The following is a 23,058-nucleotide window of genomic DNA, read 5'->3' as shown; positions in this document are numbered from 1 at the left end:
CCTCTCTCCTATGCATTTAGAATGAGACTAGCTCTGTATGACAAAAGTCATCCAAATAATTTTTATAGGGTTTACTTCTCTTGTAGACCCCTGGTGTGATCAGCTGTTTTGGAGCAATTCAACCTTTACAGCAGACTGAATCCAAGTCAAGAGGGTGTGTAGCCACTACTTTTATTGCCAAGTTTATGATCAGGCTGCTTCTACCTATAAGCTGATAGAAAAATCCAGAAGGACTTTACTGCCACCTATGCTAAAACCTTGGCTTCAAAGAGTGTGTACCTATCAGAAAGACCTGTTGGGGATTTCTAGATCTCAGAGATAGCCAGGAATAAATCTTTGGGAGACTATTGCAGAGGAGCTTGGTGGGCTACAGTCCATGAGGTCACAAAAGACTATGACACAACTAAGTGACTTAACAACAACAGACGATTAGTTTGTCGGCTGGCTCACTTTTAAGGTCTGGAATTAGTCCTGGATTGTATGTGGGCATTGCCTTTGGTTCTGAGGAGAATGGAAAATACTTAAGTATGTGTGTGCGCTAAATTGCTTCAGTTACTCTTTGCAACCCTATGGACTGTAGTCTGCCAGGCTTCTCTGTTCATGGGATTCTCCAGGCAAGAATACTGGAGTGGGCTGCCATGTCCTCCTCCAGGGGATCTTCCCAACCCAGGGATCAAACCTGCATCTCCTCCATCAGTAGGTGGGTTCTTTACCACTAGTACCGCCTGGGAAGCCCATACTTAGGTATACATAAAGCTAAATTAAGGTAGAAAGGGAAGAGGCCCTGATTTCTCAGACTGTGTAACACCATGGTCCCTGTTTCACCCAGAAGCCAGCTTAGAAAAGGATATCCAATGGAGAGGTCATTGAGAAGCTGTAGTGTCTTGGAGGTGATTGGTTCACAACGGCCCCAGTACTTCAGGTTGGTGATGCTGGAGGACAAAAAGAAAAGAAAAAGCAGGAGACACTTTTGATATGCCTGGTGTTCTGGAGAGTTGGGAGAAGAAGAAAATCATCCATCACGAGTCACCACACACCTGCATCATCAATTCACAGACATCACAACCACAAAAAATGGGTATAAAATCTCTGTACTTACATTTGGTTGACTAGAAAAATTATCCTTCAGATAATCTTCACTACTTGGTTCCAAAGCTACACTGGCCCATACCCAGGCCCTTGGAATTCTGGGGCACTCCAGGGCTGATTTCTGCAGCAAGGGCAAGAGATTTCTGCGGCAGTGATAACATGCAGACGTATGCAATTCTGCAACTGCACCATCCACTGTCAGCTGCAGAATTCTAGTAGCCCTTGCTTCTGGATTCTTGGCTGGCAGAGTCCTTTAGACCCCCTTTGTTTTTTTCATCTTAAGTGATTAACCAGCTCACGGATATGAGTGTTTAGGTCCAGGATGGTTGGAAGGAGGCAAATGGTGCACTGCACACAGCCCTGGGTGATATATTTATTTGGCTACTACTGTGTGCGTTGATAAATTGAGCTCCTAAAAAAGGGCGAAATGTAAACAAAGTGGTATAACTTAAAAAAAGAAAAGAACCAAAAAGGGCCAATCAGGAGCTCCAACTTTGAAGATAATTCAAATAACAGCACTTGATTTTTGCGATTCAAGACTCTGAAAGGGTGTGACGGTTCCTGAGAGGAGTAAGCCCGTTTCAAGTAGAGTGGGGCTCCCCTCCTGGGGGCACACCTAGTAGCAATCAGATTCAGAAAACGAAAGCTGGATCGCGGCCTCTGGGCAGGAGGGTGACCTGGCGAGAGGCTGGGGAGGAAGGTCTATTTTGCTAATGTCACAACAGGTTCACCCCAACAGGTTCCCCGTGATTCCAGAGGCTGCCGATGAGATTCCATATGGACAAAATGAAATCCTTGCCTGTTCAAGCCTGGAATGCTCTGGGGCCGGGCCGTATCTCTAAGCACAGCTTGTCACACACTCAAATGCACAAGTTTCTGACGCAAACGATCAATGCTGGAAGGCACTGGCAGCACAATGCCAAGACCACATTTTACAGTTGCAACAGGACTGCAAGGGGCTCTTGCTGAGGGCGAGCCAGAACACTTACATTTTTCCTATGAAGACACTGAGGACCATGGTCTCGTCATTCAGGCCCAGAACCTCTGAGAGTCGGCGGTACAGCTGGTGGTGTGTTTGGGGAAGAGAAAGTAACCAGAAAATACAGATAAGAAAAACCATATCCCAATACTGTTTCTGTCCTCATGCAGGAGGTTAAAACCATATGAAGAATATGAACAACAATCCTGGGGAAGTCTTTACTGACGGAATGAGCTAGTTTCTGAGTACTACTAAATACTGGGTACATGTTATTTTCAATCCTAAAATGATAAAAAGACTCTCAAAACCTTCTGCTGTTTTGAATATCCAATTCATGTACATAGGGACTAAGAATGCCAATTTAGGGGAGACCAATGGATGTTGTGACTGGTCATTTATTAAGCACATGAAGACTGAATGTGAAGCAGAGAGGAGAATCTAGCTGACTTGTACTCTTTCAGGAGTCTTTCTGAAATTCTACAGACTAAGAGGAACTATTTGGATTATTCTGATAATGGAGACTATATCTAAACTGTTAACAGCCATTTCTTTTACTCAGAAACTCCACAAGCAGAAGTGAGCACTAAAGGGAGCCAACTCAGAGTCTGTTACCTTAGAGGATTTCTGCACCTGGTCCCCAATGTAGATTTTCCGAAATTGTTCAAAAAAGCTCAGCATGGCCAATTCTAGTTTCTCGTTACCCGCCTGAGCCAAGCGAGAGTCTGTTAGGTTCATCAGCTGGAGCACCCTGGAGGAGGAAAAGCAATGATTCTCTCAACAGCAGGATATCCTGGTCACCACAGAAAACCAACCTCTCTGAAACAGGCACACGCCCCCTCCCCTCACCCATCATCCTATTGGAAAGGCCTTCTCTGCAGGCTCTAAGCTCCACTAGGGAACAAAATTCTCCCCTTCTGCGCCTCAGGAACCACAGCCAAGGAATATGAATGACTAGATATTTAAAACTTCCAGTCCCCTGAGATTCTATAGATGGAAGCAGAACTCGTAACTGCTTAAAAACAGTGGGGAAAAATACTAGTACTAGGGTAATGGTCATCCCTGAAACTTTCGTGAGAACTCAAGTACAGCAATTTTATTTTCTTAGCCCCAGTTCCACAGCTATAAAATGAGGGTGACAGGACTAAGCCAATGGCTCTCAATCTTTTTCTCACGGAGCCATAAAAGGAAAGGAGACACATGAAGGACGATGCCCACAGGCAGGGAACACTTCCAGGGACTAAGAGCTGATATGCTACCTGTGACTTCATCCCTTTCACCTGCACCCATTCCCCCAAAAGCAAGCATATTGGAATGCAAGTGAGTGGATGCTGGATGAGTAAGAATGATGTTATTACAAGTGAGTCATCTGACATTTTGATAATGTGAAAATAGGTAACAAACTATTGAACATTTTGTGACATCATGAGTGCACTGGACTCAGTCACTGTTCTGGAACACCCAAGTTGAGAACCAGTATACAAGAAATTGTCTAAACTCAATTTATATTATGACACACACACAGTATTACACAAGGCTACAGAATCAGAAGGGTATTGGATTTCATCCTTATTAATCTTTGTTCAATTAGGGCAGATGAGCATCTGATAAATAAGGTGGGGGTAGAAAGAGGCAAATGGGGATTTTCAGCATAAGAATAAAAATTATGGACTGAAATGTCTAGGGACCAATATATCTAAGGAGAGCATCTGAAACTTTAGAACCCTTCAGGGTAGCAGTTCCTTGCAAGGTCACAAACCACATTCATAAAAATTGTTGTTATTTAGTTGCTCAGTCGTGTCCGACTCTTTATCAACCCCATGGACTATAGCCCGCCAGGATCCCCTGTCCATGGGATTTCCCAAGCAAGAATACTGGAGTGGCTTGCCATTTCCTCCTCCAGGGGATCCTCTCCACCCAAGTCTCCTGCTTGGGAGGTGGATTCTCTACAGTCAGTCACCTGGAAAGCCCTTCATAAAAATACTAACACATTATTTGCCCTTTCACTTGCATTCTCACAGGAGGGTGCAGTGGGGTTTTTCCAGAGGCTATAAGCTGTGTGATATCACTACAGTCTGAATGCAGAAGAAGAGAGAAGAATCCAGCTGACTTTTACTGTGCCAGACATTAAAACAAAGCTACTCTTCTCATTCATTTCTTCTGAAAAATATAGTTAAATATTGATAGATATAGCTCACATGAACAAGTTCTTTGAGGACCTCTATACTTTTTAAGATGGTAAAGAGTCCTAAAGAAAAAGGTCTGAGAATCTCTGCTGCAGAGGTTTAAAAAGATTTTAAAAAATTCTGTCTTTTTATTTCAACGGTAAGTAGACTTTCAGAAATCACTAAATGCTCATTTACAGGTTTTTAGTAAGATGAGAATCACACAGACACAAAATAACTTGAAATCCTGTAGATGGAAAAGGGTATGTCAAGACATCTGAAAGGCTGTAGAAATTCTGTAATTCATCTTTAGGGATATTTGAAGACCCAAAGTTTCCTATTAGACTTCCTATTAGACTATTAGGCAAGGCAAAAGCAGTCCACATTTTCATTAACTCTGAGACAGTGCACTTAAACAGAACTAAAAGCTACTCTCCACTCTGTATCCTACTTATACTCTTAATTCTATATCCACAATTTATTTTCTAGCTGAATTACTGCAGACGGTTTTTTGGTAAAGATTGTAGGCATGGCTGTTGCTGTTTGTATAAAAACTTTGGAATCTGGACCTGTAACAGTTTTTCATTTTCACCGGCAATCAGCTTCATAAAATTATACTTTGTAAATGGGAAGAAAAGCACTAACAGAAGTATGTCAAATTCCCATGGTCTCAGGACCCAAAAGGGGGTGGGAGGGTGAGAGCAGTGAAACGGGATGCCTCCGTGCGAGCACTTACCGACAGACAAGCTCGCCGTCCATAGCATCCTGCTCATCAGTGCTGGCAAAAGAGACCCGGCCACCAATCACTGCACCAATGATGTAAACCAGCCACGTCAGCCTTCCTGCAACAGGAAGAAGGCCCATTAGTGTCACCTTCTGTCATCACTGCAAGAAGTAATTCCTCACTGTGAGGTTCATTTCTTACTCTGAACTCCCTTAATCTTAAGAAAGCGAAAAGGCCCTGAAGTCAGACTGTTCCTTCAGAGAACAGCTACTCCTCTGCTTTAGTAAGGGTGATACCAAGGGTGAAACTCATTATAACCAAGGCTCCCCTATCAGACAGGGTCATTAGTTTTAGAATGCAGTAGTTCCTTAAACACATCCACTACAGATATGACTTCAGTTGCTCTTCCCTAGTTCCCCATGGCATTTATTATCAAATATTCTTGTTTATATGAAGCTAACTGAGGATGGAAAGTTTTCTGAATCGGGGAGGTGAGAGGGAGGTGACAGTGAGTGAAAGGGTACGGACGGCAGTCGGGTGTCCACTTACCTTCCTGCACTGCGATGTCCATGGGGCTGGCGCTGGCACTCTGGAGCAGCTCCTGGTAGGACTGGGCAGACTGGTCAAACAACTGCACGAGCAGTGCACACGTCTTCTCGTATTCACAGCGCCCGATGGTAGACAGCTGGTCCAACTGCTGCTGGACCAGACCCGTATCCTCCAGGGGATCTTCTAGTCCATCTCTACTCCCAACAGAAGAAGGAAGGAGCCCTCTTAAAGGATGTTGCTGACTTCCCTGTCACAGCAGCTCTCCTCCTCCATTCTGCCACCACGTGCCGCCGCAGAGGCCCAATACAACTTTTTACCAAGGAAGGTAAGAACGGGCTGCAGGCAGGGGTCTCACCCAAGCATCAGTCTCCTGAAGTATCTTTCAATCCCTAGCCCCGTAACATTTGTCTGCAGTGATTTTCCCAGTCCTATGCTTCTCAACCCTGAAAGCTCCCAGCTCTCAGCCTCTCGTTTGGTCCTGACTATAGTAAACTCTAACTACAAGTGGCCTGTCCCTGCTGTGAGGCCACTTGTTCTGTGATCAGATGGGTTTTGGAATTCAGAAATCTTCAGATTTTAGGGAGGTACTGTATGCTTCTACATGTGACATGAACCCTCCACGGGCTGTGACATGTCATATACAATATTCCTGCATCAAAATATATAAATATTACGAATAGTCACACTAAATAAAATTTTTTAAAAACACTACTATGTGTGTGTGCTAAGTTGCTTCAATTGTGTCTGACTCTTGTGCAACCCCATGGACTGTAGGCTGCCAGGCTCCTCTGTCTATGGGATTTTCCCAGCAAGAATACTACAGTGGGTTGCTATACTCTCTTCCAGGGAATCTTCCCGACCCAGGGATTGAACTGCAGATTCTTTACCACTGGCGCCACCTGAGATTAAGTGGTCTCATATCAGCACAGGTCAAGTTTTGCCATCAAATGAGTTTTGTGTCAAACTTATTATAAAATTAAACATTCACATCTTAAGTTTCAGAAATGCAGACAAGGCACTGTGGATCTATACCATGTCCTGTGGTATCCACTGGTTTCCTAGACTTAAAAATCTTATCATATCATAACCTGTCTACTGTTACGACAAGGTTATACGACAATCCAGCAGCATCACTGCCACTACAACGGGCAGCTCAGAGCTGTGTGTTAACCATGGTCCATACACTAGGCCAGGACACAGTAATTTAATCCCTATTATAATGTGGCCCAAGAGCACACAGCTATTAGTTGAGTAACTGGGCCCAGAGCCCATACATGTCCCCACTCCCTAACATGGCCTGCCTGAAACCTGAGTCCTTAGGAATAAAAACTATGCCACTAACAGAACAATGCTTTCCAGCAGGCTTCACCAATACCCAGATTCTGAAATGATTCAAGTCATACACAACTGAGACTATAATTATTATGACAAATTTACTTGATTTGAGCAAATTATGCATGCAACTTAAAAATGAAAAAACAACCAGACCTTCAGAGTTCAGGTAAATTCTCCTGAGAAACAGCCAATGAAAAAATATATAAGAAAGGTCTCTACACCAAGAATAACTGTCTTTTATATAGGTCATTTCTGAAAGGGTCTGACATTTCTTTACTATAGAGTTCTGGTCCAGTTGGCAGTCAAGAAGACAGAACCCATGTGTCAGGTTAATGCAATCAGTGGCCAGCTGCCTGGGATTCTTGTATCTTCTAGTAAGCTCTGGATAGCATGCTTTATTTATCCACTTATTTCTTGAGAAGTTCACATTAAACACCTATATGTTACACGTTATAACTGTTGTCACCTACAGCTTAGAAATGCTTCTCTCATGTTTAATGAAAATCAGTGGATATGCTTCATATTCCAAGATGCTGCTATGGTGGGTGAAGAAGGGACATACGTGAACAGGATGTTAAAGAGAAAAAGACTCTTCTTTCAGACATTATGCTCTCATCAGCTGTTGTACTGACAGGAAAAAATACCCATTCTGGCGTTAGCTCCAGTAAGATTCATATCAAGGATGCGTCTACCAACTGGGTGTTGGGTCCCTCACAAGTCTGACACCAAGCCATGTGTAGGGAAAAAGGGAGGCTGCCCATTTCCTTACCTGAGTATGATGTGCACAGATTCCAGACGGGATGTGATGTAGGCTTTGGTGACCTCAGGAGTATACGTCTCCAGCATGTGGGGCTCGGTGGCTTTCACATATGGCACGGAGGCTGCCAGCCGCTGCCAAAGGCTCAGGAGATAGTGCACGCTATTTGGGGCAAATTCCCAATGCTAAAGAAAACCAAGAGAGTAGGCCTCTGTTACCACCATATCGCCTAGAGGTCCAATCTTAAATTTAGTATCTCTTAAGATGCTCTGATGTGACCTCCTAGACGTCCCAGAAGCATCAAAGCACAGATGCTCTAAAAGGAAGGAAGAGGAGAAAGAATCGTGGCTGGATGGACACAGCAAAGTCTATTAAAGGGATCCGTAGAATCAGATGTTAGCTCTCATTTGTGTACATAGTACATTAGTCTCAAGCCACTTGACATAAAGAATAAAGGATTTAAAAAAAAAAAAAAGGATAAACTTTGATGGGCTTTGTTCTATGTACGGGAACCAGTCTAATGTGTTTACTGGTATTTCAGAGACTAATCGTCCAGTGAGAAGAGCTGTCCTGAGCTGGTTGAGTAAGTGGCTCTCAGACATCAGTATGCAAGATAGTCTCGTAGGAAGCCTGTTAGAAATAGAGGTCCCAAGGTTCCCCCTCTAGACCGAGTGAACCAGAAATGATGGGAATAGGACCCAAGCACCTGCATTTCTCATCAAGCTCTCTGGATGATTCTGATACAAGCCATCACTTTAGAGAACCACTGCCTACACACGGCTAAGAAAGAGAGGGTGCTGAGTCTCCTTTCACTCTTCTGCCTGTTTTTTTTAGGGGGACTATAAAAGAATTCTCCCAGCCTTGAATCTAAGTATTATTCTTGCAATTCCCTCATGTTCTCCTAACCACACTCTTTGTAATGCCACAAGGTTAAATAAAACCAACAAGCAAGGGAAGAGGTTCCAATGTTTAGGAATAAAGAGACAAGCAATCCACGACAAACCTGTAGGCTGGTCACCGTGAAGTTAGCTATCAATCGGATGACTTCGGGGTAGTTTTCCACCTTCACCAATTCTCCCAGTTGATAGTTACTCTTCAAGCGGGCCAATAGTCTGCAAAACTCATGGTAATTGTTTGGGTCTGACAAACTCTGGTGACAGTACAGGGAAGAAAAGAAAATGTAAAGCATGACTCACTAAACTGCTTCCCAAAGGACATGTGGGATGGCATGGGGGATGGGGAGGCGGTGGGAGATGTGCTTTAACTTCTGAGATGCTGGCCATCATTCTGAACGACACATTTGTATGATTAAAAAACAATTTTTAAAAAAGTCACTTTTAAAGGGGACTATTGCATCTATTATCTCATTTGTTCACAATAATCATGTTGGAAGATGGGGTTATTGGCCTCAGTTGGCAGAGTCTGAAACAGAAGCCCAGAAGGACCATACTACTTGCCAGGGCTGTAATGTTGATTAATGGCAGAAAGGGGCACAATCTCAGATTTAACAGGCTTGTTTGCTTCCCACTGATCGAATGAAAAGTAATGAAATTTTCATTTTCACAGCTGTCTAATTTATCATTAAGCACAACTAGAATGGCAAAGTTACACAAATATTTCATGTATTTTATTATCCCACATTCATAACAACAAACTCACTGTATTAGTACATTTATGTATCTTGTTATCTACTTATATCAGACATTTTTGTTTGCACACTACACCAGTATATTTGTTTCCTTACACATGTTCTCCTACATTAGAGAAGGCGGGTGGGGTGGGGGGGGGGGGTGGTTGTTCTGCTTGTCAGTACATCTCTGGCCCGTGGTAGGTGACTCCATACAATTTGCTGACAGAAAAAATGATTTTTTAAAAAGGAAAGAACTGAGTAACGTTTTTTTTTTTCTTTTTCTTTTCTTTTTTTTGGCCACGCCACATGGCATGAGGGATCTTAGTTCCCCGACCCCTGATCGAACTTAACGCCCTCCGCAGTGAAGGCATGCAGTCTTAACCACTGGACTGCCACGGGAGTCCCAGAACTGAGTATATTTAAAAGTGAGTGGGTCTTATTTATGATATTTCCTAGTGTGGGGAAGTGATACTTAAAAAAAGGAGGTGTTAGCTGAATCTTTCGGACTGAAAAAGATAAGAAGGACAACTGAGTTAGGAATGAATAATATTTGAATGAGAAATCTCCCTTCCTAGCTAAAAGTAGCTCTATTCAAATAGGTAAATAATTTACATTCAAAATCATGGAAACAAAAACAAAAAACACACAAAATGACTAGTTCTCTCCTTATTTTCCTTCAAAGTGACCCTTTCAATAATTTCAACACTCCTGAATCTAGGGACAAGCTCCTTTTCTGGGTAAATGTTAAAAATCTATGTACAGACATTCACTTAAATCTTCTGAAGGATAACAGATTGAACTGTTTTCTAGGGTTTTTGCTATGTGTGACCTCTAGATTGAGCTTTTGCATTATAACAGAGAGGTATATACTAATCATACATGCTTATACACACATACACATAAAATAAAAGTAAATTCTCAAAAGTCATACCTGTGGGTTTTCCAGTATACGTTTAACACCATCAACAAGGTGAGAGAGAAACTTGGCCCTCTCTGCATTGTTGAATAGGGATCTTCTAACTGAGGCAATCTGTACTAAGCAGGATAACACCTAGAGCAGGGCACAACCAAAACACAAATGAGCAGAAAAGATGGTATAGCTCTTTTCATTACTCTTTCCCTTGCTATAAATATTCTTCTTCTCTGTTTTGTCACCCTCTGCTATCATTATAATGATATAAAAAAAAAGATCAAGGAAGGTGTAGTTGAGGATATCTGAAACAGCTTTATTTAAAGAAAAATAAAGGGCATTAGACTCACAGTGAGCATAACAACTAGTTAAATCCACAGTTTGGAAATTCATACAGGTATTATTTTTCAACCACCCCTACGGCTTCTTTGTGTTTAAGATACATATTTAAACTTGAAAATACCAAGCAACTGACAGTAAACAATGCTTTAGACATAGTTTTTTTTTTTTTTTTTTTCTGTTTTATTAAGGCCTTTTGGCTAATCAGGTTTTGCTATGTAGTGCTATCATGAAATAACCAAGTCAGAGCTATGCTCAAAAGAAAACAGGTTTTACAATGAAACATTTTCCCCTTTCCCCATTGTGCTAGAAATTTACATTCTGTTAGCCCCTCTTGATCTATTTTCTGCCCTTCTTCTCCCTACTTTCTACTCCGGGAGGCGGACCTCTGTTGACTAACAGCAGAAGTAAATGTAATGATACAAGCAACACAAATTCATGTTTCTGCTAAAGTGCAAGTCCGCATTAATTTGGAAAAGTGACATAGTGACCAGGAAAGCAGTCTACGCAGAAGCACTGTGCAAAACACCCACTGACGTTCCTTTACTTTCTAAGTTTTGTACAACAACATTTTACACCAACAATCTGAAATATCAGATCACTGACTTTTTAGGACCCAAATGAATTTTGGGATTTGAGGTTAATTATTGCTTTAAAGGAGAAATGCAGCATTCCCAAGAGCTTTCCAATTTTATTAAGGACAAGTATGCAAACCTGCCTTTCCAATACAGCTTCCACTGATCACTTACATAACATAGGCCTGAGGGATTTTCAGAAATCTCAGTCTTGGCAATCTTCTACTAGACCACATAAGATGAATTCCCCACACTCTAGCCTTTGGCAATTTGAGGTACAGTACAAAGTCAGACACAAAGGGGACCAAAGAACTTGACACCTGTAGCAATTTGTCATTAGACAGGAACAGTTTAAAAGGAATCAAGACTTTATAGTGAGAACCTTTAACTGACAAGCTTTATCTCAACAAGCTAGATAACTAACCCTAGTATTCCTAGGAAGAAACTTTACTTCTATGATTTTGTACAACACAATGAACATAAAGCTCATTTGCTACTACTACATTCCAGAAACAGAAACTGTAGTCCTGACTCACCAGAGGTGAAAACGAAGGAGGGATGGAATGATAGAGGTCAAAAAACAGCTGCAGAGTTGAAGAATCTAAGAACGCTGAAAGAGAAAAGAGCACATTACTGAATTGTCTGCACACTGGGGCCGGTGCACTCTGGTGCTCTACAGTCATCGGGGAGCGTTATCTTCCTGCTTTCTTATCTTACAGAATGTTTATTTCCTTTGAAAGTGACAAACTAATGGGGGCTTTTTGTTTTCCTTTCTTTTTTTTACAAAAGCATTAGTTTTTAGTTCCTCTAAGAAATGGATTCATTTTTTCTGATTCTCAAACAATGTAAGACAAGCAGGATTCTTCATAGAAAGAATTTTTATCTTTTAGGAACACAATACCAAGCACATGCACAGGTTCTTTGTTTTTAAAGCTAGAAACTCTCTCAAATGAGCAAGAAAGCAGAAGTCTCTAGGTGAGAAATGTAAGGTCAAACTCACATCCATCAGAAACCGGGTAACCAAGAGTTTGCCCCAGCTGGGGGATCCTCCCAAGTGCAGCTCCCTAACTTTATAAAGACCCACACCAGTCTCCCAAGTTTTCTCTGACAGCAAGCAGGGGATCTGCCAAGGGATCCTGAGCCCACTCTGCTGACTCCAGGTAGAGGGGAGCAGCAGCCTGGTGTGAGGGTGTGGCCGTGTTACCTGATCTCCAGCTGGTGGGGATCTGTACCGTGCACAGGTCATCTGAGGACTCGTCAGTGGAAGTGCCAATGAAATCAAAGTTTAGGCAGTTATGAGTGAGCTTGAGCAGTTGCATCAGCAAGCCATGCTGACTTTCATCATTCAAGTTCAGATTCTTTCCAGAAGCCTGTAAAAATGACCACATAATGAGCCCCAAACAGTCACTCCTTTCTTCCAAGCTTGCTACCAGACTTACAAGGAGGCTGCTGAGCCAGAAAAGGAGGTGGCTCAGCACAGTTGAGTGGTGGTTCTCTGCCAGGAGATGCAGCACTTCTAGTACCTTCAAAGTCCTTCCATCACCATGAAACTCCTGGCTCCTTATTTACTATTAAAACGTATTTCATGTTCATAAAAACATGAAGCTAGTATTTAAAGAAACTCCCTCTTTGACATTTACTCTTTACATGCTGCAGACATCGTGGCCGCAGATAATTCTGAAGCAATATGGGATGAATGGTTACTTCATTTGCATGTTAGAGCCTTTTTATTTATTCATCAGCAGTGTACCTGCCTACAGCTCAATAATGCCCCAGAGCTATGGTGACTATGAGATTCAAGTTTCTACCAGTTGTGACCTCAGGGACTAGCTGGTTCGTTTCTGATAGCATCAGTATCAGAAGAGGATTCAATCCTGTTTTCTCACAAGCTTTTTCCCCCTCTAGAGGGTACAACAGTTTTTACAAGGCAGCTTGCCCAAACTGAGGACTTTTGGGGAATTCTGAAGTAAAACTAGGTAGCCGAAGGAAAAGATGGATGGACATCATCAATTGGGACAAAAGAAAAATCCAACCTTGCTTCTCATATTACAATTGAGACACACTGGAAAATGAGAACAAGAACAATAAAACAAACAGAAACCCCAAATGAACACAAAATCAGAGGGTAATTCCATTTGGCTTTCTATATGGACAAAACATCCAAACACAGCTATAAATGTGTACAATTTACAGGTTAACATTTCTTCCTTAGTTCAAGACTATCAATATATGAATTGAAATACCAACTTTCTATTTTAAAACAGTTAATTTCCTTCGGTGATACTGTCTGCCCCTTCAGGTTATGAAATCTAAATGGATGTTAAAAATTCAAAATCTGCTTTTCCTTACAGATGCTGCTTGTTTATTCACTGCCTGTAACTCAGCAGGGGACAGGGGAGCCAGCCTAGTTTTAATGTGCTAACAATGCAGTCTGAGCCTGTGTTCAGAGCACTGAGAATCAAACACCATAAAAGGAAGATGCTTTAACTCCATATAGGAAGGTCTTATGTGGATATTAAAAAGACCAAACAACAAAAACCTCAAGCTTCATGGCAAACTAGTTTCTTTAAAATAGGAGCATGGGATAAGTGTTCACTTTCGGCTCCTTACCTAGGGGAACAGATGTGAAATCAGGAAATAATTCTTTCTCTCAGACTGGAAGGTCATCAACATCTCGGACATATATATTATGTGAGAGATGATAATTAAAGAGATACATACACTCTCACGGGTCAGTGAAGAGCTGACATCTAACAAGTCCCCACTTACTCTGATTCTTTCAAAGGAACCGGGAAGCAGGTACCAACACACAATCTCACCTGTTTTAGTAAATTGCACGAAAGTGTGAAGATATCGAATAACGATGAATCTCGGAAAGAAGAGGCTATTTTTCTGTGCTTGGTTAAAGGATGCGTGGTGTCTGCCTGTGCAGAAAAACAAACCAACACAAGTTTTAAAATTAATGGCAAAGAAAAAATTTTTCATGTAGACTTCAAATAAAGTAGAAAGATTTTTCAATAAGATCAACAAAAATAACAAAATACATTTTAAACATTTAAGTTACTATTAAACTCTATTTAGTGAGAGACTGAGGATGACGGTAAGCGGCAACAGCTCTGCAGGACATCATGTCTCTACCATTTACAGAGGGAAGATAGGAAGAAAGCACAGTGACTCCACTGCAAGGTTTCCCTTTCCTCTGCACTTAGGGAGGTAATATTTAACAAACTGTTGCAAGACTTTGTTAATAATTATTATCATGCTCTTTTGAGGCTGAGTCTCAAAAACAGACAGTCATAAGGCTTGGATTTTGCTAAATAATCCAGTCAGAGCTGAAGTTACTACAGCCATGAACTTAAGATAAATGGCAATAGCCTGTATAATACTCCTTCTTTTCTCACCTATGTCAACATGCAGTCTATTCCACAGAAGTGAGGACTTCAATCAAGGGGCTGTACTGGTCTCTCACTCCTCTGTCCTTGTCTTTTCAGTCATATTTTAAAGGTTTTTGCGGTCAGGGATTAAATCTCTTACTTCTTTCGTATGTCCTCTATAACTGACACACAGTACGTACTCAATAAGAGTGTTAAAGGAATTTCAAGGTTGCCAACAATATTTAGTCCAACCACTTATTGTAAGCTCAAGTCACTTCTATATACTGATCAACTCATGCAGGAGGGAGCTCATCTTCCTTTTGGCACATTATGGAACATCCACCCCCAATTTTATTTCTAAGTTCAAATTGGAATGATAACAGAAATATGCTAATTTAAATCTAAAGCAAAAAAAAAAAAAAAAAAGCCAATAGAAAATTCAGTTGCACAGAGTTCAAGATATTCTGATTTTAGCCTCAGTGTCACTGTGTTACAAATGTCTTAGATAAAAAGATATCACTAGATTATATACCAGATGCCATATACAATCTGCTACACAGATCATAATCCAGAGAATAATTACATCTTAAGTACATCACACACATTTCTATTGCTTTCTTAAGAAAGATAAATACAAAACTTTGAAAAGATTCTAAAATACCAACACTGATGGATTTTGTGGAGCCAAGCTTCCAAAGGAAGAGCATTAACCCTACAATCTGTACGTAAAAATGCATGCTCTCTTATAACAAGTGTGTTTGTGTGTGTGTTCAATCGTGTCTGACTCTGCGACCCCATGGACTATAGCCTGCCAGGCGTCTCTGTCCATGGAGTTTTCCAGGCAAGAATACTGTAGTGGGTTGCCATTTCCTATTCCAGTTACTACAAGGACAGGAGTGCTTAAATAATAAGCAAATTAAGAGCAAAGGCTCTGCAATAAGCCTATGCGGGTCTGAATTCATACACTGTTTGTCGCCTGGTAACTGTGATATCATAGGCAAATTAGTTAATCTTTATGTGCCTTGGTTTCCTTATCCAGAAAACAGCATAACCAGAGTCTCTATCTCATAGGACTACTATGAGAATAAAATTAATATAAGTGCTTAGAACAGTGCCTGCCACACAGAAATCACTCAAAAGTATAAATTATTATTTTAATAATTACCAATCGTAGTGTGGATTGCATGTGACAGAGAATACAATATGGACTCCAGATTTTAATAGGCTCTAAGCTAGTGAGTGTATTTAAAATACCAACTCAGTTAAATTTCTCAGGGTTAATTAAAACGTCTGCATAAGTATGAGCAATAGCAACAGTGATGCCAATGTAATTAATAGCTGACAGCTGAAGGGTGAGCTGTTACAATTAATTCAGGCCTGTTCAATAATTATAACATTTTGGCTGGATACAAAAGTAAATGACTAAAAAATATTATAGCCAGAGCAAAAGAAAGCCACTGGTGTTTCCTCTGTAGTAATCTGTGACATCGATGACTATTTTAAAAAATTATTTGATATTTAGCAGAATGTTTTGTGCATTCTGAGAAGATTATCAGCAAAATCTTTAATAAAGGCAAATGAGAACTGATTTTTGAATGATTATAAATACATTAACTTATACAGCAGAAAGAGCACACCAATGATGCGGGTTTCCTAAGTTCTGACTTAGGATCATTGCGCTCTTCTCTAACATTAAACATTAATACCACTGAGGAAGGCTGAGATGAGAGAAAAAATATTCTGGAGATGGAAGGGCATCCGGACTTCACTCACAGAGGAAAACCCCATGGAACTATTTTGTTTCAAAAGGGCATTAATCACTTACCGCAAAAGCACACAACTGCCAAAAAAGATCATCCCACACACAGGCAGAAAACACCAATACTAAGTAAAAATATGGCACTTACTTCAATGAGGAAGGCTGTAGCACTTACTTGATTAATTTCATTGGTTAGCTGCGATAAAATCGTGACACCAATGATGCAGTATTCAACACTATCCTGGTTTAAAAAAAAAAGGTAAGGCAGAAAGAGTTGGCCTGTGCAGCTTGATTTCAGCATCTGGAATGCAGTCATACTTAAACTGCCTAGACAAGGTATGAGAAATTGGTATTTTAAAACTGCTGCTTTGCAGGACACAAAATCTAACTGATATATAAGAGGACTGCTAAATCTGACTGCATCAAAATTGAAACCTTTTGTATGTTAAAAATATCCACAAGCTTTACACTATACATATTGTGGGAAGAGAAATTAGCAAATCACATCTGAGATAAAAGACAAATGAATGTGTAAGATAATTTATATGAAAGGCTGTATACAAAAAAGGGCAAAGAACTGATTAAAAAAATGTACCTAAGATATAAATAGGAAGTTCACAAAAAGCAAAAATAAGTAGTAAATGAGCATATGAAAATTTGTTTGTCTCATTCATAACTCAAATGCTGAGCTACCAATTCTTTCTACCTATGAAACTGGAAAAATAAGAAAGCTGAGCTCACAGGGTGGAGGTACAGGGAAACAGACATATTAACTGTTGGAGGGAATAACTTTTTTTGAGGGTAATTTGGAATATCCATGTAAACCCAAAATACACATGTCTTCTCACTGAATAATTCAAAGGCTAGGAATTCACACTATAAACACACTTAGCTCGAAGTATAAATACACAAACACATACACACAAGGAATATTCACCCAAGTATTTATTTACCAGTCTAGATATAGATACTAACTAAATACTTGCCTAGAAGAGTTAAATGAATTATAGTGTTTTAAACTGGAATAGTATGTAAGCAATAGAAAGAATGAAGTAGGGTTTGTGCTGACATGTAAACATGTAAAACCAAGACATTAAGAATTAAAAGGATAAGGAAGAAAATGTACCAAACAATTCCATTTGCAGACCAATATCTAAGTAAGCATATATTGCTTCACTTCTTTCTATTTCATCGAATGTATACATCATACCTGTAAAAACCTTGTGACATCTGTGATTGCATTTCTGAAGACGTAGTCATCCTTCTGACAGTCAAACCAGCCCAACTTTGTGATCCTGGCATATAATTGGATAAGTGCTTGCGTCACAAAAGTGGCCAGCTTTGGCCGAGTGGCAAGATAGTTGAGCACATAGTTCCCTATAAAACAGAAATAGTCTACATTGGAGATGGCTCTGCCAGGGAAGGGTGTGTGTTGTTAAATGTCTAAGAAGTGGTAAATCTAGACTCTTTACCCTAAACTTCCTTAATTATTCACACTACTGAGAAACAGGACTTTAAATTTAAGATTCACTAAACTTTCCAACTATGAGGGCTTCCCTCATAGCTCAGTTGGTAAATCATCTGCCTGCAAAAGCAGGAGACCCTGATTTAATTCCTGGGTCAGGAAGATCCCCTGGAGAAAGAAATGGCAACCCACTCCAGTATTCTTGCCTGGAGAATCTCATGGACAGAGGAGCTTGGCAGGCTACAGTCCATGGGGTTGCAAGAGTCGGACACGACTTAGCAACTAAACCACCACCACCAAACTTTTCAGCTCAGAATTGTATACAAGTCACAATGAAGAATCTGAAGTAAGGGAGCCTTGAATCTAGCTCTTGATGGTTAAACAGCATGGTTGGCACAGGATTCAAAATCTTCAGCAATGTTTTTCTTAGTTACCAGTGATGGTGAAGACCAGGTAAAAGAAACTTTCTGAAAACAAAACAGCTAACTTGGGCTTTATCTAGGAGCAATTATATTGGGCCCTCTTCACTTTTAAGCCCAATTCTGGAAAGAAACTATATTCTAGATATTCTGTATGCCTAGTAACTTCAGAACATTATCAAACAAGCAACATAAACGTAACTATTACTAGAACATCACTAAACAAACTAATTTAAGAGAGAAAAGACAACTTTCTACTCACGAATATCTATCCGTTGTTCCAATGGTAGAGGGTTATTTGTGCGCGATACAAGCTTTGTAAGGCATGTAGCTGCCAGTAACTGGGAGTAAGATGACTGTGAAAAGAGAGGGGGAAAGGGCTTAGGATTCAATTTTATTAAGTCAGTCAGTCAAAGTTTTTAACTTGGAGATCTGAGTTCAGATTTAAGAATTTTAATCAGCTTTGTTACATTTGATCCTCTGGATTTTTAAGGGTCTCATACTAAGGAAAAATGAGCCCATTCATCATCTGTACTCATTAAGCTGACTTCAGTCATGAATAAAGGGCAGGATAAAGTGAATGCCTGATCAAACTGAATCTAATACAAGTATCTGTATCATTTTGACGGAGGAGAAGTTAGAGGAGATCTTTACAGAAAGATATTAAGCTCTATAGAAGACAAATCTCTTCTTTCATTAAAATCAAGAAATCTTCTCCAATAGCCTTGTTATAGCAATGTTTAAAAAAGTTTCGCCTCATAATATTCCTGTAGTATAGCATTAGAAAGAAGAAGAAAAAAAAAAAAAAAGTAGAAGTAGTATTAGAAGGAACCACTGCCTTATGCTGTGTAGTTAATCCCCAAATTGTATCTTTCCATCAGTACAATTATCAATCAGCTACTGCTTTGGGGAATGTATATGCTGGTTTTAGTAGTAAATTCATAACAATTATTTATGAGAAAGAAAAAACTATGCCCTAAGCAAAGGAATAGCATTACCATATTCTCAAGTGTAGATTTTAATGAATTTTAACCTTATGGAGAAGCCGAGTATTCAATCTGATCATAATGTATAAGAAGGAGCCATATGCAGATTCGAATTCCTCCATGCAGCTGTGTTACATATAACATCACATAACAGGGATAGACTCAGAATCACCAAAATAATTTAATCAAGGGTTGAACATAATTTTCCACGAAACTGTAAGTCCTTAGGGCAGTAGGCTATCTATAGAGGCTATTCACAGGCATTACATCATATCATCAAATATAAAAATAACTTAAGCTTATGAAAAAAATCTATAAAAGGGACTTTGGAGGGCATGGGAGGGAGGTTCAAGAGGGAGGAGATACATGTATACATATAGCTAATTCATGTTGTATAGCAGAAACACAACACTGTAAAGCAATTACATTCCACTTAAAAAAAAAATGTATGTTAATGGCTTCCACACCAAAAAAAGTGACTCTGACATGTGATTTTTTATTCAATGCTTGAACATTGTTTAAACTGATTAAAGCAGGTGTGTCAGATCACTAAAAATGCAAGAGGCTACTATAACTGTAGAACACAGTGTATAACAGTCAACTATGTAATATGAAAGTGGTTTCTGAATATGACTCCAATAAATCTGCTAAATCATGAAGAAGTCGATAGAGATGACAGAGGAAGACTCCACTATAATTAAGTCTTTCAGTACTGCAGCACCCCTGTGTTATTCCAGCCTGCTGACTATCAGGGTGAGGAACTGGGGTTAACAGTGTCACAAATGACACCATGGGGCTTCAGTGGCAGTCAGCTGAGAGTTAGTTGTGAATCTCCTACAGTACGAATCCAAACTGTTCAATACCAGAACCAAGTGATGGAAAAGAAATATAAAAATACTATATGCAAAATCAGAACAGAGCACAACCCTATCTCTGACCATGATGCTTTAACCTCCAGACGCTTGGGAAAGAGTCAACTTCTTTAGCTACTAAGGAGATCACTTAGCCAACTGTAGTCTGTTCTATTTACTGCATAAATTCTCTAACCCTATTAATGCAAATTTAAAAATGAAGCCATTGAGAATTCTATACTCTCAATAAAGTAATGGCTTTCCTCCTTTTCACACTTCCTTCTGGTCTCTGGCAGAGTGCTGGCTGCTGGTCTAGCTGGGATTCTAAACTTTCTTGATGCCCTTTCATGATACCCTGGATGGATGCTTGTCCTTCCTAAGACCTCCGTCCTGCCAAAAATATTAACTTAATCAAATTACGTATCATGAAAGCATTATTTTGATCACTGCATGCCATTTTTAAGCCGGAAGAAGTTCTAATTTCATTTTAAACATTCTAACTTCCTGTCATTTCCATTGTGAAGGAAAATTTTTCCCCTGCACATCTAAGACAAAAAGCAGCAGCTGTGGTACAGGGGAGGAAAAACAGAGCAGAAAGGTGACAAGAATTTTGTGGATAAGAAAGGCCATTTATATATAGCCCTGTCTTCTTTGTAAAAGGTGTGAAGTGATACATAAGTGTAAAAAACAGAAAAGGAGTCCCAGAAATTTGATTCAAGAATAAAAATTATAGGACAAAAATATACACTCAGTGAGATTTTCCTGATGACTCTGAAGGCCTTTTTTGCTAGTGTGGCAGGTCTGGTTTGTTTTAAAAGTGAAAATTAAGAAGGCAGAGGTACCTAGAAGAATCAAGGAACAGAAGTTATCCCAATCCACCCCTAAACTTAGAACCAGAATGTATCTTCCTAAACCTGTTCCTCTTTAGGATTTTTCAAATCTTACGTACACTTCCTCTTTCGAGGAGTAGCTGGCACTTGCTCAGGCAATCAGGGCTGTTGGTGAATTCAACCAAGGCTTTCTCTGCCTGCAGTCGAGTGGTCGTATCTGTTGTTTCATACAGCTGTTTGCACAGATTCTCTAGTTGGGCCAGGCTCTGGAAAAGATCAGTCAAAAAAGAAATCAGTCCAGTCTACTACATACATAAGTTGACTACATACATACTGTGCTTGAAATTACTAGATGGAGATAAATAATAATCAATGAAGAGAGACTTGCTTCTCAATGTGGAGGAGAATCTGGGTGACCTTTATCTAAAAATAACCACATACAGCCCTCTTCATTTGATGCTTTAGAAGACAAAAGGACAGAATGCCTAAAATCTATACACTTTTTCAGTCATTTGCTTAAAGTTCAGACACAAATGATACATTTTTTTCCTTGCAAATATCTATCCTAAGCTTCTCCAAAATGTTTTCAAAGAAAAATGCAGAATTTACTTGCTCAGCCATCAATTTCAAGATTATGATTACTAAGTCATCACTGTAAAATTAAGCACATAAACACAATGTAAGCGTCACACAGATCTTTACATAGGTTGAAATTTCTCCTTTTGCCTGTAGCTATCAGCTTATAATTATGTGTACACGCAAAGATGGCCAACCTCTAAGTTTCAGAATGCAAGTACGCACCTTCCTCCCCGGGTCCCTCATGTCTAAAGTTCAGCAGACTCTCTTCTGTTGTACTTTAAACTCGTGCTTTGGTTCCAAATTTAAAGCGCAGGGTCAAAATAAATTCAACCTGAGCATGTGCTCAGGCAGAGATAAGACATGGGAAACGCCCCCAAACAAACCCTACTTTCCAAATCTTGAACCAGTTCCAGGGAGGCAGGAAGGGGATGGGTGTGTGCTTTGGTCAAAACCCCAAAGGGATACAAATTCACTTCCACTTAGTGTGGTGTTTAAAAGCAAAGAGGAAAGCCCTAAGAGTTCATGTAACTATCACCTTTCACTGACTGGAGAGGAGGGCAAACATCTGTTAAGTTTTTAAAGGACCAGTTTGGACTTTAAGAAGAAATTTTGAACTTCTACAGCAGCAAGCAAGATCTGGTTTAAATAGTTTGAGGGATCCTACTACTATTAGAAATGACAATTCTGACAAGAACCAAAATAATAATTAGGCAAACCAACCTGTGTAAATAGCCTAAAATATATCACACAGCCAGTCTGCCCAAGGCTTTTCATTATCACTTTATTTCATTAAACTAGGACTTTATATATAAATCACAGCTTTTCTACTAAGCAGGAAAGCCCTGGGGGCAGGATACCTATTTTACTCAATCTGATTAATAAATTTTAAACATTAACCTAAAGGAAACAAGAAAGACAGATGCTGACACTCGGATTAGCAGTCGCACTTCAGAAAGCCCTCCAAAGAGTAAAAACCACCACCTCCACTGCAGAACAAAATAAACAAACCACTCTTCAAAACATCTTGGGACTCTGTATCTATTTAATCTGTTCCTCTCTGACTTGCAGGGGTCCCACTTAACACCTTCCTCAATGTGAAAGCAGAGAAAACTGTACTCATAAAGCCAGATCTCAAGTGATCAAAGTTCTATTGAGAGAAATCTGATTTTTTCATATAGCTTATAAACAAACACGAGGAATAGAGGATAAGGCCAATTAATCCCATAAACTCCATAAGACATGTGTGCAAGTCAGTGTTATGTCTGCCACTGCTGGCCAAACTCCCAATGCATCCGTTTAATTATAAATCCCCACATTCCTAAGCAAGAGATTAAATCTCCTTCAGGAGGTTTTTGTTTCAACCTAGCAGGCTGGGTTCCACCTCCACCCCCCACCCTGCCTGTGAAATGATTAACTAAAACAGGAACAAATTATTTAAAAAATAATTAACACAGAAGACATCAAAGGGTGGTATGAGGTTTCAGTAAGCAGCAGCAGCCTCATAACCTCTGACCACCCACTACAAGCATCCTGAACAGAACTCCCTAAACGGTCAGGCTGCTTAAGGTATCATGACTTTCCTTGAAGTCTGATCAGTCAGATCCAGGAGCAACCCCCACCCGGGTGCCACTCTTATTTACATTTATTACAACAAAGTAGTTCACATGACGATGGCTAAGCATCTGTCACTGGTAGTTAAGTTCCTTACTGCTAGAAACCTACATGCAGGTTATGGTGGGCTTTTTG

At 40.0% G+C, this 23,058-nt stretch overlaps 1 protein-coding gene across 2 annotated transcripts in view; it reads right to left on the bottom strand.

Annotated features, from left to right (window-relative positions):
- XPO7 (exportin 7) overlaps nt 1–21,570 on the bottom strand; it is a 36,369-nt gene extending 14,799 nt beyond the window's left edge. Inside the window, exons 1-16 of one of the 2 annotated variants that reach the window (XM_055578683.1) lie at nt 21,535–21,570; nt 20,853–20,999; nt 18,329–18,422; nt 17,393–17,559; nt 16,331–16,423; nt 13,869–13,973; nt 12,254–12,419; nt 11,586–11,659; nt 10,157–10,276; nt 8,599–8,745; nt 7,608–7,780; nt 5,504–5,697; nt 4,967–5,072; nt 2,681–2,816; nt 2,079–2,152; nt 852–932 (exon numbers count right to left, since the gene is read on the bottom strand). In XM_055578683.1, the coding sequence (XP_055434658.1) occupies nt 852–932; nt 2,079–2,152; nt 2,681–2,816; nt 4,967–5,072; nt 5,504–5,697; nt 7,608–7,780; nt 8,599–8,745; nt 10,157–10,276; nt 11,586–11,659; nt 12,254–12,419; nt 13,869–13,973; nt 16,331–16,423; nt 17,393–17,559; nt 18,329–18,422; nt 20,853–20,999; nt 21,535–21,555 (1,898 nt within the window). In that variant the 5' untranslated portion in view covers nt 21,556–21,570. The remainder of the gene's footprint in view (nt 1–851; nt 933–2,078; nt 2,153–2,680; nt 2,817–4,966; nt 5,073–5,503; nt 5,698–7,607; nt 7,781–8,598; nt 8,746–10,156; nt 10,277–11,585; nt 11,660–12,253; nt 12,420–13,868; nt 13,974–16,330; nt 16,424–17,392; nt 17,560–18,328; nt 18,423–20,852; nt 21,000–21,534) is intronic. The other variant, XM_055578685.1, reaches the window with a different exon arrangement.
- Nucleotides 21,571–23,058: the final 1,488 nt, after the last annotated feature.

This window comes from Bubalus kerabau, chromosome 4, assembly GCF_029407905.1.
Source record: "Bubalus kerabau isolate K-KA32 ecotype Philippines breed swamp buffalo chromosome 4, PCC_UOA_SB_1v2, whole genome shotgun sequence".
NCBI lineage: Eukaryota > Metazoa > Chordata > Mammalia > Artiodactyla > Bovidae > Bubalus > Bubalus kerabau.
The sequence above is the reverse complement of the archived record's forward strand: the minus strand, read 5'-3'. Positions and strand labels throughout refer to the sequence as shown.